Source organism: Ptychodera flava, chromosome 19 (assembly GCF_041260155.1).
Source record: "Ptychodera flava strain L36383 chromosome 19, AS_Pfla_20210202, whole genome shotgun sequence".
Classification (NCBI taxonomy): domain Eukaryota; kingdom Metazoa; phylum Hemichordata; class Enteropneusta; family Ptychoderidae; genus Ptychodera; species Ptychodera flava.
In genome coordinates this window covers 26,381,279-26,397,122 of record NC_091946.1, presented here as the reverse complement: position 1 = coordinate 26,397,122, position 15,844 = coordinate 26,381,279, and the positions used below count along the sequence as shown (strand labels likewise).

The window sequence follows — 15,844 nt, the reverse complement described above, 5'->3', positions numbered from 1 at the left end:
AAGAAATTTGCTTCAGTTCAGTGAGTGATCTCCGTGTGTACAGATCATGGAGAATTGTGGGTAGCCTCACTTACTGTGTTGTAGGTTGCAGTGACGGGCAGATCGAGCACGCAATCGAGCAGAGAATCGATCGATCTGGTAGACTGCCCAGCACACGGGCACCTGCCTGACTGATCCATGATGAAGTTGAACTACTTACCTGTGATGCAGATTTACCCTCGGCCCTCATCCGATGAAAGTTTACCCACCGATCGTTTTTCAAGTTGCCCACTGTGAAATGAAAACAAAAATTTCCTCACCCACTGACATAAAAGCATTGCCCTCTTTCCCGCCACTGGAAAATTATGCATCTGCCCTCCTGCCACCGAACCGCTTGAACACCTTTTTCATTGGCTGTCCCTTGCATGTTGCTCTGCGTGCCAGTTTTACTGATAGTTCCTCTTCACGTAAGTACACGTACATTGCCGAGTGAGGGCGTTTGTCAATCTGTTGAAAAGCGACAACGGACCAGGCCACTTGTACGCCAGTGCCACGCTACTCGACCGCTTTCCCCCATACATTATCACATCAGAGCCTAGAGTGAAAAGTGAAGATTGCAGCATGGCCGAAAACATCAACAGCATCTCCATTGCTATGATCGGCAGGGGAAGAGGACGGGGCGTCCTGAAAAACAACTCTTTCCAACCGGTCAGACGTCCAGGAACGACAGCAGCACTCGCATGCACTGATAAGGTCAACCAACCGGAAGGAGGCAGCACCAGCGCACAAGCAAAGATTGGTCCATTTTCACCACCGGCTTCTGGGAACAGTACTTTTCAAAATAGCACTGTTAAACATTCAGATGGAACATCTGTACGTCGAACCTGCAAGATATCTGAAACACAAGGTACATGCAAACTTCTAACTTGATGAATACCTATATTACCGTGTGCATGTGGTGGTGATTGATAATGATAATTGATAGGTCGGTACGACGGTAATGCAATGGTGCTACCATGTTCGAAAATATTGAAAGCAAGCCAAAATCATTTCATTTCTCCCCAGTCTCATTCCCGCGAAGCATCCTAAGCAGTAGGTCGTTCTAATTTGTAATTTCAACAAAAAAGAACTCTAGAATCATAACGTGGTGGGACGTCTGGTTTTGTTATACGACTGTGGACCCACATAACCAGGTGCAGGGAAATCTCGAGCTACAGCACTACACCTATTTAAACTGTTAAACAGTGCCAATAAACATTCTCGGGACGACAGCAGATTATAGTGAAAACATCTGTGGTTACAAAGTAAAATGGATTTTCTACAAGGGGCTGTTAAATAAAAGTGATGGTATAAGTAGACTCCCTAGGTAGCTGCAAAATTGTAGCGCTACGGTGAGGCGGTCGGTGATTTTTGGTTTTTGCGACTTCGCTCACCAGTAGCGCTACAAGGCCGATGGCCCTGGGGAGTATCATATAAGCGCACCCCACTCGACCAGGCGTGTTGATGTGGAATGCAACATATTTACTGCATTTGGTCGTACCGATTTATCACTACTGAAGACTAAACAGTATACTGCACTAACTTTGTCATTTATGGGGTTTGAAATTTGTTCAAACATGACAATCGCGTTCCGAAAACATTGAGCGTGGGGCGTCGGTGTTTGTGGGAGCCGCCATTACCGGAAGTTGGTAATGACGGCTCCCAGAAATGTTTCGGAACGCGATCGTCGTGTTTGAACAAATTTCAAACCCCATAAATGACAAAGTTAGTGCAGTATACTGTTTAGTCTTCAGTAGTGATAAATCGGTACGATCAAATGCAGTAAATATGTTGCATTCCGCATCAACTCGCCTGGTCGAGTGGGGTGCGCTTATATGATACTCCCCAGGGCCATCGGCCTTGTAGCGCTACTGGTGAGCGAAGTCGCAAAAACCAAAAATCACCGACCGCCTCACCGTAGCGCTACAATTTTGCAGCTAACTCCCTAGGTTACTATCAATTTAAACAAAAGTTCTTGTGCCCACTAATCTTCAGTCTTGCCACATTGTCTAATGATTTGATACTCCTATGTGCTACAGGGAGCTAATTTCTTTAAAAGGCGCCTCTAAAGTTTTCAATATCGTATGTACAGCATGCAAGTGACAACTGTACCACTTGTCTGTAATTGGTAAAGCACACTTATGATTGCCTCTATATACTGCATTTTTAACTTTTCCCCCAAAGTGCAAAGAGTAAATAACAGTTATGTGTGATTTATTCTTCACATTTTCCTTGCTACGCTACACCAAAACTTTGGTAATTTGTCGCACTACAGTGTACTTATACATTATAATTCCCAGATAACGTCAAAGTTGTAAAATTAATAGCAAAGTACAGTTACAAGGCCAACCCAGATGAACCTGGTGGTTTCAAAGAACTGACCATAAAACAGGCGCAAAGGCTTACTCTAGTAAACAAACACCAAACCAACAACCTGTGGTGGAATGTCCAGGATGAAGAAGGAAACCGTGGTCACGTACCCGCAAGTTATGTGAAGGTAATCTTAAGTGGACTTGTAAGACTTTGACCCGGTGTACCTGAAAGTGTCTCTAACATACCCACGGCTTTCTGTGTAACCTCTTGACCACCTTGAATGCTGGAAAGTTCTGATATGCCATGTCGAATTACCCTTGGGTGCTGGAAAATTCCTACGAGATCCTTTATTTGTTCACATGATTGGGATAACAATTGGCAATGAGAATTGAGGGGTTAAGCCTGTACAGATCATCCGGTGCATATTCATAATTCATAAATACTTGTGTGACAAGTTATGTTTATTTTTGGGAAGAACCTTGCCCACTTAGCAGCGCAATTGTTTTTGGACTATGTCATTGTCAATGACTTAATGTCTAAAAGAATTTTTCTGCTGATGTGCAGCGTCCTGGGAAGTTTATATCTGATTTGTGGATTGTATCACTATTCACAGCGACTTGGGGAGTCTATTTGTATTATTTAATTATAACGGTCAGATTCAACCACCCAATTGGATAACAGCTTCCGAGACACTGCACATCAGCCTGAATTTTTTTGCAGGATTAACAAATTGATATATTCTGTAAGTGGACTTGCATACATTCACTGATTTGCCATTGAAAATTATGCGCTTTCTCTGTAATTATAAACAATTAGCAATTTGTCATATTGAGACTCGTACTCAAAAAATGTAAGATCATAAGAAGCAATATCTGCCCATGTGACCTCAAAGTGATTTTCTGTAAATTGATGGTAAATGCCTCATTTAAGGTAGAACGCACCTCGTGGACAGACATTCAGACTTTCAAACTTTTACAATTCTCTTCTGATATAACACATGTTGGGGTTCATTTTAAAGCTCTTGGTGAAAGAAAACATTTCAACGGCTTAGTTTTTCGAAATTCGAAAATTTTTATTTTTCTCCATAGAGTTAACACAGGGATGGCGGCCATTTTGAATTTCAAATATCGGTAAATCTTGGGTAATTTCTTTCTCCAGTACCAAAATTTCCACGGTGACCCCCTATTTTTATTCTTGATTTTGAAAGAGAATGATTGAAAGATTCCTTTAGGAAAGTTAGAGCAAAAGTTTAAGTCTTTCCAGGGTTCGCGCTAACGTTCGCCACAGTCGCAAATTGCGAATAAATGTCCGATGTGGCGAAAAAAAATCGGGACTCCTTCGCCACTCGTGGCAAAAGCTCATGACTGGGTGCTGTGTTGGGATCATTGACCCTGGACGGCTTCGAAAGTCACGTCAGTCGTGCAATCCCAGACCGACTGTTTTCCCGAAGGATCAAGAATTTCGATATGAGGGTGTTCATTGTGATCGATCCAAAATATGTAACTGGATTATTTATGTAGCGTACTATTCTAACAACTAGTCGTTTTTACAAATAAGTCTACGTTATTTTCCGCAACCCAAATTTTCCAGCATAAACGCTGCAAGCACCGTACGAAACATTTGACCACGTACGTCGCGTCAGGATGTAATTCGAGTTCACGCCGGCCAGCATAGCAGCACAACGTATTCCATACAGCGTGCACCTTCGTTGATCACGCCGGTTCTGTCACTTTTAACGTATCAAAATAACCCTTAGATCGGTCAGATTATCGAAATATTCAGTCATTAAAATATCTAGCCTTTGAACGAAATAATTTGTTGTTCTGTCATACGTTGACCGATGATCGACGGTAGAGCATGCATCTGACAGACTGAAGTGATGGCGTTGGACTTTACCCAGAGCTAAAATGAGCATGCGCAAAAAAGTTTCAAGATCCCAAGTTTGTATACTCCGGTCGTGTACAGTTTGGGTAGTTTCGAGACACCCAAACAATGCAAATGTGTTACAAATGCACGGTACGATGCATGCGATGCGGCTGGGGGCAGCTACGATTGTCAACTACAAATAGTTCATTGATTGTTGTCAGCTGGGAAAGAAACTAGGTTTAAAATAGCTTATAATTTATAAAAAAGGAAATAAGAAAACCACCTAGAAGAGAACAAAGACAGACGAACCACGGTCTAGACCATGGTCGAACAAATTACAGCAAGGTTTTTGTCTGTGTATGGAAGTATAAAATGTGAGACTACAGATGAGTCAGTTGATCATAGATTTGTCGTATCGACGAACTGCTCTTTTGATTTTTCACTGAGTTTACGAATTTAATTAATTTTCAAAACCTAAGCAATTTTTTTATACCAATAGTTTTCTTTGATGCTCTATGGACCATGCTTTGCATAGTCAGGCAATCACTGTAATTTTATCCAGATCACCAGATAATGGTCATGTATAGCAGTTTTTAAATCATGTAAAAAATTAAAAAGAGGAATAATCATGGCCAATGATAAGACTTTGACAATTTTTTCATGGCATGTTGTGCAACTTTTGTTCCAAGAACTCTATTTGTTGTTTGTGTCATAATAAAAGTTAAAAATAAACAGAAGTTTATTTGTCCCTGTCTATAAAGAGAGGGGTCAATTTATTTACCAGCATTCATGAAAAGTTAAGACCAATTTTTGTTTAATACATATTTTTTTTAATTGAAGGACATACAACTTTCACAAAGGACCTGGAGTTTTACTCTTCTCCTGGTCATTATTATCTGCAGCTATAAAATTGGCAGAAAATGTGCTCAGCAGTTTATCTGTCGAGGAATTAAAGTGTATGTACAACAGCCCTGGCCAAACATGTGGATAATGAAGTACAAACGTTATTGAAAATAGGGTTTGTGCAATTTGTATATGAAATTGATTAGTTGGGTGTGGCTAAAAAAAATTGCTTGTGGCTAAAAAAAATTTGATCATTTTAGCCACACTAACAGACTGTGGCTACGATGAAAAAATTCCTAGCGCCAACACTGCTTTCACTTTCAAGGTGCATATTACCTTAAATGAATTACCACCATCTTATGTTACATTATTGCCATAACTGTCAAGTGTACAACACTTTTAACAACGTGTTTCATTTAAATTTGTGAACTCTTTGCCAGGTGCTTGAAGACAAACCCACTACGTTACCATGGTTACAAAACAAAGGTGAAGAAGACGTTAACACGAAGAAAACAACTAACGTGTTCGGTGTGCCGGAGAAATGTAAGATGTTTTAACGTATCACTCATAAATTGCAATGTTTGAATGTTTATTTGTGCAAAATAATTAAGCTTTAATGCAACTGGGTGAATTTCCTGCAGTTTAGGAAAAAAATTTAAGCAGGGTTTGGATCACTACAAAAATACAATGTAATTGTGCTCAGTTGTGTATAAACTTGACTGGTGAGTCTAATACTTGTGGTGTGAGGTAAGGGTTGGCTTAGTATGATCAGATGGAAAACTTTTAAAAAGTATTTTCAGTGAAACCACCATTAAAATGTACGTCGAAAGAAATCATACTTATAGGTTTGTCTCTGTTCTGTAATATCTTTTGTGCACTTGAAGGTATACTGTCTCCAATTTTGCCACAGTTACCATGGAAAGAGAAAATCTAACCAATCACAGATTTTAAGCAGATGGCCGCTTTTTAAAAACAGTGCCCTTACATGGACATTTTGAATACCAAGGAACGCCCCTTTGACCATATATGGGCATATTTAGATTACAGGTGACTGTATACCTTTAATATGCAAATAGGTAATCATTGATGTGGGTATTGTTCAATTATGCAATTCAGATGATGACTCATCAAAAGTATTATGGAACATTTTCCATGGCAATAATAATGTCAGTATTATTGTTAAAACTTTGTGGTATCAAATTGCAAAGAAACTCATAGTTCTGGCGCATCATTCACCATGTGTAGTGTGGCTCAGATGGCAGCACTTCTCTTGGAGCAGTTTTGCTGTGCTAGCTTTAGGGCTGGCATAGCGAGGCCATACAGCAGGGCACAGGGCAGAGGTGAGACACAGTGTTGCAAACCAAGGACTGAGACAGTCTACTACTGGTTGCAAACCTTACCCAACCAGGCTTGTGGTATTGGTAGTCCCAAGAAATCAATCACATTTTTTTGGGCTGTTGCATTCTTTACAGTAGGTAAAACAGCATCACATAATATACAAAACCTTTCTAAATAACAGCAGTGAGAATACGGTCTTATTCTTCTTGTTTCTGCAGTTTAGGAAAAAATTTAAGCAGGTTTTGGATCACTACAAAAATACAATGTAATTGTGCTCAGTTGTGTATAAACTTGACTGGTGAGTCTAATACTTGTGGTGTGAGGTAAGGGTTGGCTTAGTATGATCAGATGGAAAACTTTTAAAAAGTATTTTCAGTGAAACCACCATTAAAATGTACGTCGAAAGAAATCATACTTATAGGTTTGTCTCTGTTCTGTAATATCTTTTGTGCACTTGAAGGTATACTGTCTCCAATTTTGCCACAGTTACCATGGAAAGAGAAAATCTAACCAATCACAGATTTTAAGCAGATGGCCGCTTTTTAAAAACAGTGCCCTTACATGGACATTTTGAATACCAAGGAACGCCCCTTTGACCATATATGGGCATATTTAGATTACAGGTGACTGTATACCTTTAATATGCAAATAGGTAATCATTGATGTGGGTATTGTTCAATTATGCAATTCAGATGATGACTCATCAAAAGTATTATGGAACATTTTCCATGGCAATAATAATGTCAGTATTATTGTTAAAACTTTGTGGTATCAAATTGCAAAGAAACTCATAGTTCTGGCGCATCATTCACCATGTGTAGTGTGGCTCAGATGGCAGCACTTCTCTTGGAGCAGTTTTGCTGTGCTAGCTTTAGGGCTGGCATAGCGAGGCCATACAGCAGGGCACAGGGCAGAGGTGAGACACAGTGTTGCAAACCAAGGACTGAGACAGTCTACTACTGGTTGCAAACCTTACCCAACCAGGCTTGTGGTATTGGTAGTCCCAAGAAATCAATCACATTTTTTTGGGCTGTTGCATTCTTTACAGTAGGTAAAACAGCATCACATAATATACAAAACCTTTCTAAATAAACAGCAGTGAGAATACGGTCTTATTCTTCTTGTTTCAGCTGCATTTGTACCGTACAAATCTGCTTACTCCAAGACCGGGGACGTTGTCAAGACTTCGCAAAAGTATTACTGTGATGTCTGTGAGAAGAGTTTCAACGGACCAAAGCCATACAGCTCTCATATGGCAAGTAGAGGTCACAGAGAAGAAGTCGAGCTGGCTGCCGAAAGATCTTAAAACATACACTTTTTTGCATGAATCTACAGGTGTGTGTCACAGTAGGTCGACATTGAAGGTCACGAGGTCAATTGTTCTATGATTGTGCAAGCAGTAGTCAATGAAAACATGCCACTCAACGCTTTGAACTGCAACTTATATACACCAAACATAAGAATGCTGTATTTGACACAAAAGTATTGAAATCAATTGAGCTGCTACACAAGTTTGTGGTGATTTTCCTTCTGCAATCGATAACTGACTCCGTGAACTTTCTAGAACTGTAGGTTTGCGTTTCCATTTGTATGCTTTATATTCAAATGCATGGTTCAAGTAGTGTTTTCGTTCTTATCATTTGTCCTTTAAGATTTAGTTGGTTTGTTTTGAAATGGTTTCTCATGGGTAGTTTTAGACAGTCTTAATTACAGTATGCTGTTAATTGATATTGTGCCAGTTTTCGGTAGCCAACTAATGTTCTTCCTGGGAAATTTTGATGCATCTCTTCACGGACTTCTCTAGCTAGCATAGGGTTGTAACAATCATGTGATGTCTAGAATGGTGTATGAGTGTGTCATGTTGCCATCAGAAATATGACAAAATTCAGAATAACCAGTTCCCAACCTTACACCTGTGCTACTTCTGGTACATTTTATGCCAATCACACATGATGACCAACAGCATCTACCGATAATGTATTAAACAAAGAAATATTCTTCAGTTTCTGGCATAAGCCAGGTCAAGATGGGCTGAACAACTGTTGTTCGGTGACCAGTTCTCCATTTAGCGACACAAAAATTAGATGCCTGTGACATACGTTATTGCAACATTTGTGATATTGTTGTGAATGTTTCAGTGAGTGGAGCCGCTAGGTGAGTGTGGTTTTCCATCCTGAACTTCCACTGATGTGTACTTTGACTGTTCACTTTCAATCGTGCCATGCACAAAATCTTCCATGTTACCTTACCTTCAAAAATACCCAATTGTCCTTGCTTGCAATGCATAAAACAGTCTGTGTATGTGACCTTGAAGTTTTTGTCATCCAATTTAGAGTTGAGACAGTACTTGTACCAAATCAATGGCTCAAGATTTACATTGTCGTATGAAGTAAGAGAATCCACATCTGTGAGCAACGATAAAATGTTTTTTTAACAAACCTCTCCTTTTTTTCAAGCTTTTACCTTTTGATATTTAAAATTGTTTTTTAATAGTTTTCATATTTATAATTTTCTACAAGTTGTTCTCTGAAAGTTGTTTATTCATATTTATTAAATAAAAGACAGAAAAATATTACATTAAACAGTTTATTTGTCTCAAAGTTTTTTTCTTACAGTGATTGAAAAAAAAAAGGCTTATAATGCAGTTATGTCGGAGTAAACTACGATGAATCTGGCAAATTTTTTCCCATGCGCTGTTGTCGTATACTATGTCTTGCAAATTCATTTTTGCATGAACGCATGGTGTCTGCTACAAGTTCTTTCTCTACAAAGCGTGGCAGCTTTTCTATATACATTATTTCTCTCCTTCCCTCCCCAGGCCGCTGTTTGTAAGCTAGAAAACTTCTACAGTGTTTATTTGGACGCAAATGCTTATGCATCCCATTAACAATGTCCACTTGGCGACAAGTTCTCTCCCACTGAACACAAAAACGGATTTGAGAAATTAGGCACTGTGGTTGCTTTTTGAAGTCAAATCCCCACTCTGCACTTTCGGGAAAAAAAAAAATTAAAGAGAAAATATTTTTTTATTCTAGTTTTCTCTGATACTATTTGTTTTTTGTCAGGGATCTCAGTGATGTAGAAGTTTTTGTTGGATGTTTTGGTTAATGGGCAACACACAGTACAGATAGTTTTGTATTCATTGCTTTTTTTTTCTTCTTCCTTTTTTGAATTTTTTGTCTTTTCCTTTAACGGAGCTGACACAAGCTTCGCTGTTGATGTGACAGTGTTCCTTAAGCCACATATGTGTAGACTTTCCTGTAAAGGATAACAGAAATATTCAAGGCCATGAGAAGATGCATTTTTTTTTTAGAATCATGCACTACAATTTCATAACAAGATGTGTTTTCAGGAGGCAGCATGAGACGCAAATGATTTGATGTACATTTTGATTTCTGAAAAATTTAAATCTGACGTGGGAACGCTTACTTTCTGAAGAGTAATATTTTTGGAGTTAATATGTACCTGTCTTCTGGTGTTCTGGCCAGGTATTCTCTCTCAATCAAGTTCTCTATTCTCTTCTTTATGACCACTGGGCTTGGTAAGAATCGTGACTTCAGCTGCTCGGTAACCTGAAAGATACACAATTGTTGTCATATTAGCACAATCCCACTAATTCACTTCCGGGTTGGTTACCATGAAGATGGTTCGGGAGAAAAATAGTGGAGACCTTGAAGTTTTGATATCTGCATGGATGCTTGTTTAGTTTGAACTTTAACGTCAAGAATTTTGTAAAGATATTTTTCTGCCTGAATCAAAATGCAGACTGCTGTGAATAATGGCTGAAGCATTTGGTGGTAATATGAGTTCTAGGGCTAATAGAAATCATAACAATAAGACTGAATTTTGTCAAAAACACCACTGAGGGCGCTATTTCATCGCTATCTCAAAATTTCCGTGGACTTGCCCACACGAAAAATTAATCAGTAGTCAAGCTGACATTGACCTAACACCTGTAAAGAGGATTCGTGCCGCTGAATGTTTTAAAATAGGAAAATCGAGCCCAACGCTACTGTGGTGGCCTATGGGAAATTAATTAGTGGTCTTGTTGTCATACTCAGTGACACAAACTTTGGCTTTGTCATTTCGCTCCCATTTCCCCGTGTAGATTTGAGTTGGCTGTAGAAAATGATATAGCTGTGTCTGATTTTCTAGGATAAACAAAAATCTTTCCTACTAAGTTGCTAGATCTACAAGGTATAGGGCCGAATGCACCTCTACACATATGTACACTACCAGCAGTATTGTTTTAACAGCTGGCATTTCGGTAAAACAGAATTATAGCAATGTCTGCTTCTGTCTTCCAATATATCTTTGCATAAACACCAGAGATGATGTCTTGGCCAGTGCAGATGTTACTCCATTTCTATCAGACATGTGATGACTCTTTTAAGTTCAACGCTGTCCTTTGTGCCAGTCTGTTCATTAGAGTGATGACTTTTTTAATTCATCTACCACAATATCTACGGCTTAAAACTATATTTTCTCTTCCATGAAAAAAGTCTGGATCTCGAAATCTGCTTTCAGTGAAGTATGAAAAAGTTACCTCTGCAACAAGGAGGTTATGTGACCTCTTCTTTCGTGATTTCATAATACGAACAATGGCAGCCTCAATTTCATGTTTTCTGTCTTCATCAACGCGGCTTCTGGTTTCTTTCCTCTCTGGTTCTGATTCACCTTTAGCTGCGACTGAAAAAAAGCAAGAACACATTTATTGTGAGATCGACCCTTCCATGACACCTGGCATGAATACTTACTATCATAGAAGCTTCTATATTCCCTTAACTAAGGTAGAATGCACCTCGGAACAGACATTCAGACTCTCAAACTTTTACAATTCTCTTCTGATATACCACATGTTGGGGTTCATTTTAAAGCTCTTGGTGAAAGAAAACTTTTCACCGGCTTAGTTTTTCGAAATTCGAAAATAGAGTTAACACAGGGATGGCGGCCATTTTTAATTTCTAATATCGGTAAATCTCGGGCAATTTGTTTCTCTAGTACCAAAATTTGCACGGTGACCCCCTATTTTTATTTTTGATTTGAAAGAGAATGATTGAAAGATTCCTTGAGGAAAGTTAGAGCAAAAGTTTAAGTCTTTCACTTTCGAGGTGCTTATTTCCTTAACTAAGGTAGTATGTGTCTCGAAAGTGAAAGATTTCAAACTTTTGCTCAGACTACTTCGTGAAACCTTAAACCATTCTTTTACCAAATCATGAATAGAAATCATGGGTCAGTGTGCAAAATTTGGTACTAGAGAAACAAATCCTCACATTCACCGATATTTGAAATTCAAAATGGAAACCAATTCTGAGATATAACTCTATGGGAAATATTAAAATGTTTGATTTTCGAAAAACTAAGACACCAAATATTTTCCTTACTCCAAGAGCTTAAAAATGAGCCTAAAATGGTAGATCAGAAAAGAATTGTAAAAGTTTCAGTCAGAATATCTCTTCTGTGTGCATTCTGCCTTAAATGTATTGTACACACTGGTTGGAAGTCTCATGACGTATGAACAATCCCAGCAAAGACATCTGGCAATTTACTCATGCACATCAATACCAGGTTTACATTGACACATCCTGGAGGCCTAGCTTGCAAGCTAACTACAGAGAATGCCTCTGGAGGGGTAGGGAGGGGTGGGGGGAATACAGTACTTACCAGTCTGGATCTTTACTCTGTGTAGCTTGGAGGTGAAATGGTCATTCACGGTGAAGGTGTCATTTGGTTCTGAAATACAACAACATGATGTAAACTATTAATGAGCTTTCAAGAGAATCACATAGCTTAGAGGCTTTGTTGCAAGAGTACAGCTTATTACATGTTTTGTACACGAACAGCATGCATGGTATTGTCAATGCCTGAATGAGAACCTGTGCATTAAAATCTGTTCCTATGTTTAATAGAATTCACACAATATTTATCAATATGCAGCTAAATTGTAGGGCACTTTTTTTCATAAAATCACGGCAGTATGCTCGTACATCTTACAGGCATGGCCCAAGTTTATATATTAAAAGGTATGTATGACCATATGGATACTTTCCAAATATTCCCATTCGACTTGTGTCTGATTATCAAAATCTCCCTCTGGCCAATGTGTCTGTTACCTTGTCAGCCCCAAGCAACCATACATGATTCACAAGACTGAAGATGTAGTGCGTTCAGATTTCTGAGCACATTTGGTACATTGATTGGGTTAGCAAGGGATTGACTGCATCATTACCTATTTCTTTGGACTTGGGTTCCTTTGACAGAACTCTCTGGGTAGGCTTTCCACAAGCCAGTGACTGTAATGCTCTAATTAGGTCTCTTGATGGGATGTCGGTCTCTTGGGCAACTTCCTACAGAAAAAGAATTGGCATGATGTAAACATTTTATAAATGACTTCCTCCACAGTAGACTTAGCACACAGGCTTTCAATGGATTTGTGGAACGCTGTAGTTAACAATGGGATCAGGATGGGAAAGCAAGTTCTCTTGTCCGTCATTGTGAGCTGTAGTAACTGTTGGATACCATCTTGCAAAGTACATTGTGGTAACAGTACATGGACGCACGAAATGTCGTTTGTAAAATTTTGAGAAAGTTATCACAAAGTGACACTGTGATCACAAACAGACGGATGGACGGACAGACCGATAGACTGACAAACACACAGACTGACAGAGTGATGACATTGGCCCTTGAGGGCCAAAAATTCACAATTTGTCTTGTGGGAAGGTGTTTGTCTTGCTCGTCATTTATTTGTGCAACAATACAATATATGAATGACAGACTTACTGCAGTATCTCATAGAGACTGTTATAAGACAAGAAGTGCATGCTTGACTTCATTACTACCATGGTACAGATAGAAATAGAAGAATATTTACCTCGTATGAGCACTGTTCCCTCGTATTGAATAACATCAGAATAACCATCTGGTATGTGGACACTTGAAGAATATGTTTTCTAACTTGGGGTGCTCCAGAAGCCCCTTCCTGGAAGAGCATATACAGATTTTATTGCAGCAGTTCAGAAAAATTTTGTTTCAAATGTTCTCGGTTGAATTATGTATGGCATAAAGATGATGAACACAGATACAATGAAGAGGAATAGTGTACATTCTTTGAGAACAAAGTCTCTGTATTATGAATCAGTAGTTTGATCACACATCTGCTGAAAGACGTAGAAAGATTACCATAGTACTACAAGTGCAATCATGGGGCACCCCTACAAGGATAGTTTCTGAGATTCAGTGTACTTTTTACTCGAGAAAACATGCAGTAATGATTTGGTTGAAAATCAACCTTATACTTATGCACATCATGTAACTATAGTGAGAAATATGACTGCAGTGAGTAAACAACTACGTTCATTCTAGCCACCAATCGTGAGGCAAAATTTTTTGGTGACCAAGTTTCACTTGATGTAAAAGAGTAAGACTTACTTTCTTTGGTGCATAGAACGATGCATTTAAATCTGCTGAACCTAGTGATGGCTGGAGTGTCAATTGACGACCACTGTGTTTGCCAAGATAAAACCTGTAATAACAAGTAAAGATGCATTTTAGTCACCTTAGGCATCTAATGTATGTCCTAATGTATTGATCTGGTACTTTGGAAACTTCATGTGTTTAACAACTTTTTTTGTCTAGAACCTCTCTTAGTTTTAGTATGGTACCTAAGACGTACATCTAGCATGTGAAAGAACTCCAGCCTACAAAAATTGTATCACCGGCGCCCTCTTGAGGTCAATCGCTAAATTTGTCGCTCCAGTAATCATATACTTTACCCAATGGCTATGGCACTCAGTCTCCTGGATATTGGTACATCATGTTACTCCTCTGTCTGAATTAGTCACATGGGAATGCAAATTATGTAATTTTTCTAAGCTGAAGTCCTTTCAAAGTCAAATGAGCATTTTGCTACATCGGAAAACCAAAACACAATGCTAGATGTACATCTAGCATTGTGTTCTGGTACCATACCACAAATACAGAGAGATTCTGGACAAATGTATCCTGCATGTCGAATCACTGTATTGTAAAATGTGATTTTGCACATGTGAATACAACAGAACTGCCACAAGGTCCATCATTACTTCCGATATGGTGAATTCCAGAATACTAATCACACCAGCTGCACATACATTCACATAAATGTGGACACACTGTACACATATACAAACTCACACACACACACACACACACACACACACACACAGAGGCTTGCACACCATCAAACTCTTTCACATACCTTCTAAATGCTTCAAATGCACTCCTTGGCTGTGTTGGTACATTGCATTTGGGAGTAGCTGACTGCGTAGGCCAGAAACCAGTTGTCAGTACTCGTACATTCAGATCAACTCCATATAGTGACGTCTTTGTACAGAAAGAGATAAGATCAATAATTACTTTATCAGCTTCAAATTTCAAGATGTTTATGGAAAGAATTCAGAGAGGGACTAAAACTGTATGTGAGGAATTTTTAAACTTTTCAAGAAGGCCCTGTATAAGTGAAACAAAACTGGGGCAGTAACCATCTTTCATGGTGTCAAACATTTTGTGTGAATAATTAACATTCTCCACACCATTAATTCTTGTATATCAATTTTGATAATAAATTTGGGACACCCCCAAATAGCAGTGCACAGAGTTAAAATGAAATGGCAAAGAAGGAAAATTCTTTTTGGGTGATTCCAATTATTGCTCCTTTTATTACTGTCATCCTTGACATGAGAGTATTGTTTTCAATCTTCTCCTTCTTCAATTTCAGGCAAATTCATAATGATCACCACAAAGGAGAAATTCTGAAACAAATTCACTCAAAAATTACGGTAACCATTCAAATGTCTTGTTTTAGGTGTAGAGAGCATACTCATCTAATTTGATGCACCATGGGTTCAAGATTATTCTCTTTGACACAGAACAAATTCACACTATAGTGGTATACAGCTGACAAACTTGTGAGATGCAAAGGTAGAATGTACTTCAGGGACAGATATTTTGACTCTCAGACTAGTACGATACTTTTTTGGTCTATACCTTGTTAGGGTTCATTTTGAAGCTCATTGTGTAAAAAATGCTTCAACCCGCTTATTTTTGTGACAATGGAAAATTTAATTTTTCTCCATAGAGTTACCACAGGGATGACTGCCATTTTGAATTTTCAAATATCAGTAAATATTGGGTATATATACCAAATTTTGCACTGTGACCCCCAATTTGTATTGCTCTTTTTGAAAGGGAATGATTTTTGGAAAGTTTGCACAAAAGTCTAAGTATTTCAATTTCAAGATGCCCTCTATCTTCATACTTACCCCTGATGACTGTATGTGAGATTTGAATTCTTCCATGGTAGTATTGGACACTGTCATGTCTTTGAACATGCCTTCCAGTTTTGATGTAAATTGACAACCACATTCAGTCTGTGACAAAGGAAAGAAACAAAATCTTGGTTATTCTAGCAAAAAAAGAAACAGTA

At 38.6% G+C, this 15,844-nt stretch overlaps 2 protein-coding genes across 2 annotated transcripts in view; one reads left to right on the top strand and one right to left on the bottom strand.

Annotated features, from left to right (window-relative positions):
* Positions 1-459: 459 nt before the first annotated feature.
* LOC139119115 (uncharacterized) lies at positions 460-8,967 on the top strand. The gene is made up of 4 exons (XM_070682755.1): positions 460-886; positions 2,319-2,515; positions 5,481-5,583; positions 7,509-8,967. The coding sequence occupies exons 1-4, from the start codon at positions 601-603 to the stop codon at positions 7,682-7,684; spliced, it is 762 nt and encodes a 253-aa protein (XP_070538856.1). The 5' UTR covers positions 460-600; the 3' UTR covers positions 7,685-8,967.
* LOC139119114 (cullin-3-like) overlaps positions 8,951-15,844 on the bottom strand; it is a 25,564-nt gene continuing 18,670 nt past the window's right edge. The window contains exons 12-20 of the mRNA XM_070682754.1: positions 15,681-15,788; positions 14,618-14,742; positions 13,810-13,903; positions 13,253-13,360; positions 12,608-12,725; positions 12,043-12,111; positions 10,925-11,067; positions 9,844-9,950; positions 8,951-9,636 (exon numbers count right to left, since the gene is read on the bottom strand). Coding sequence (XP_070538855.1) covers positions 9,612-9,636; positions 9,844-9,950; positions 10,925-11,067; positions 12,043-12,111; positions 12,608-12,725; positions 13,253-13,360; positions 13,810-13,903; positions 14,618-14,742; positions 15,681-15,788 — 897 coding nt within the window. The 3' untranslated portion in view covers positions 8,951-9,611. The remainder of the gene's footprint in view (positions 9,637-9,843; positions 9,951-10,924; positions 11,068-12,042; positions 12,112-12,607; positions 12,726-13,252; positions 13,361-13,809; positions 13,904-14,617; positions 14,743-15,680; positions 15,789-15,844) is intronic.

Coding starts and splice junctions, on each gene's coding strand:
- LOC139119115 (XM_070682755.1), top strand. CDS start 601: ATGGCCGAAAACATCAACAGCATCTCCATTGCTATGATCGGCAGGGGA. Junction 2,516..5,480: donor TACCCGCAAGTTATGTGAAG/GTAATCTTAAGT, acceptor ACTCTTTGCCAG/GTGCTTGAAGACAAACCCAC. Junction 5,584..7,508: donor GTTCGGTGTGCCGGAGAAAT/GTAAGATGTTTT, acceptor TTCTTGTTTCAG/CTGCATTTGTACCGTACAAA.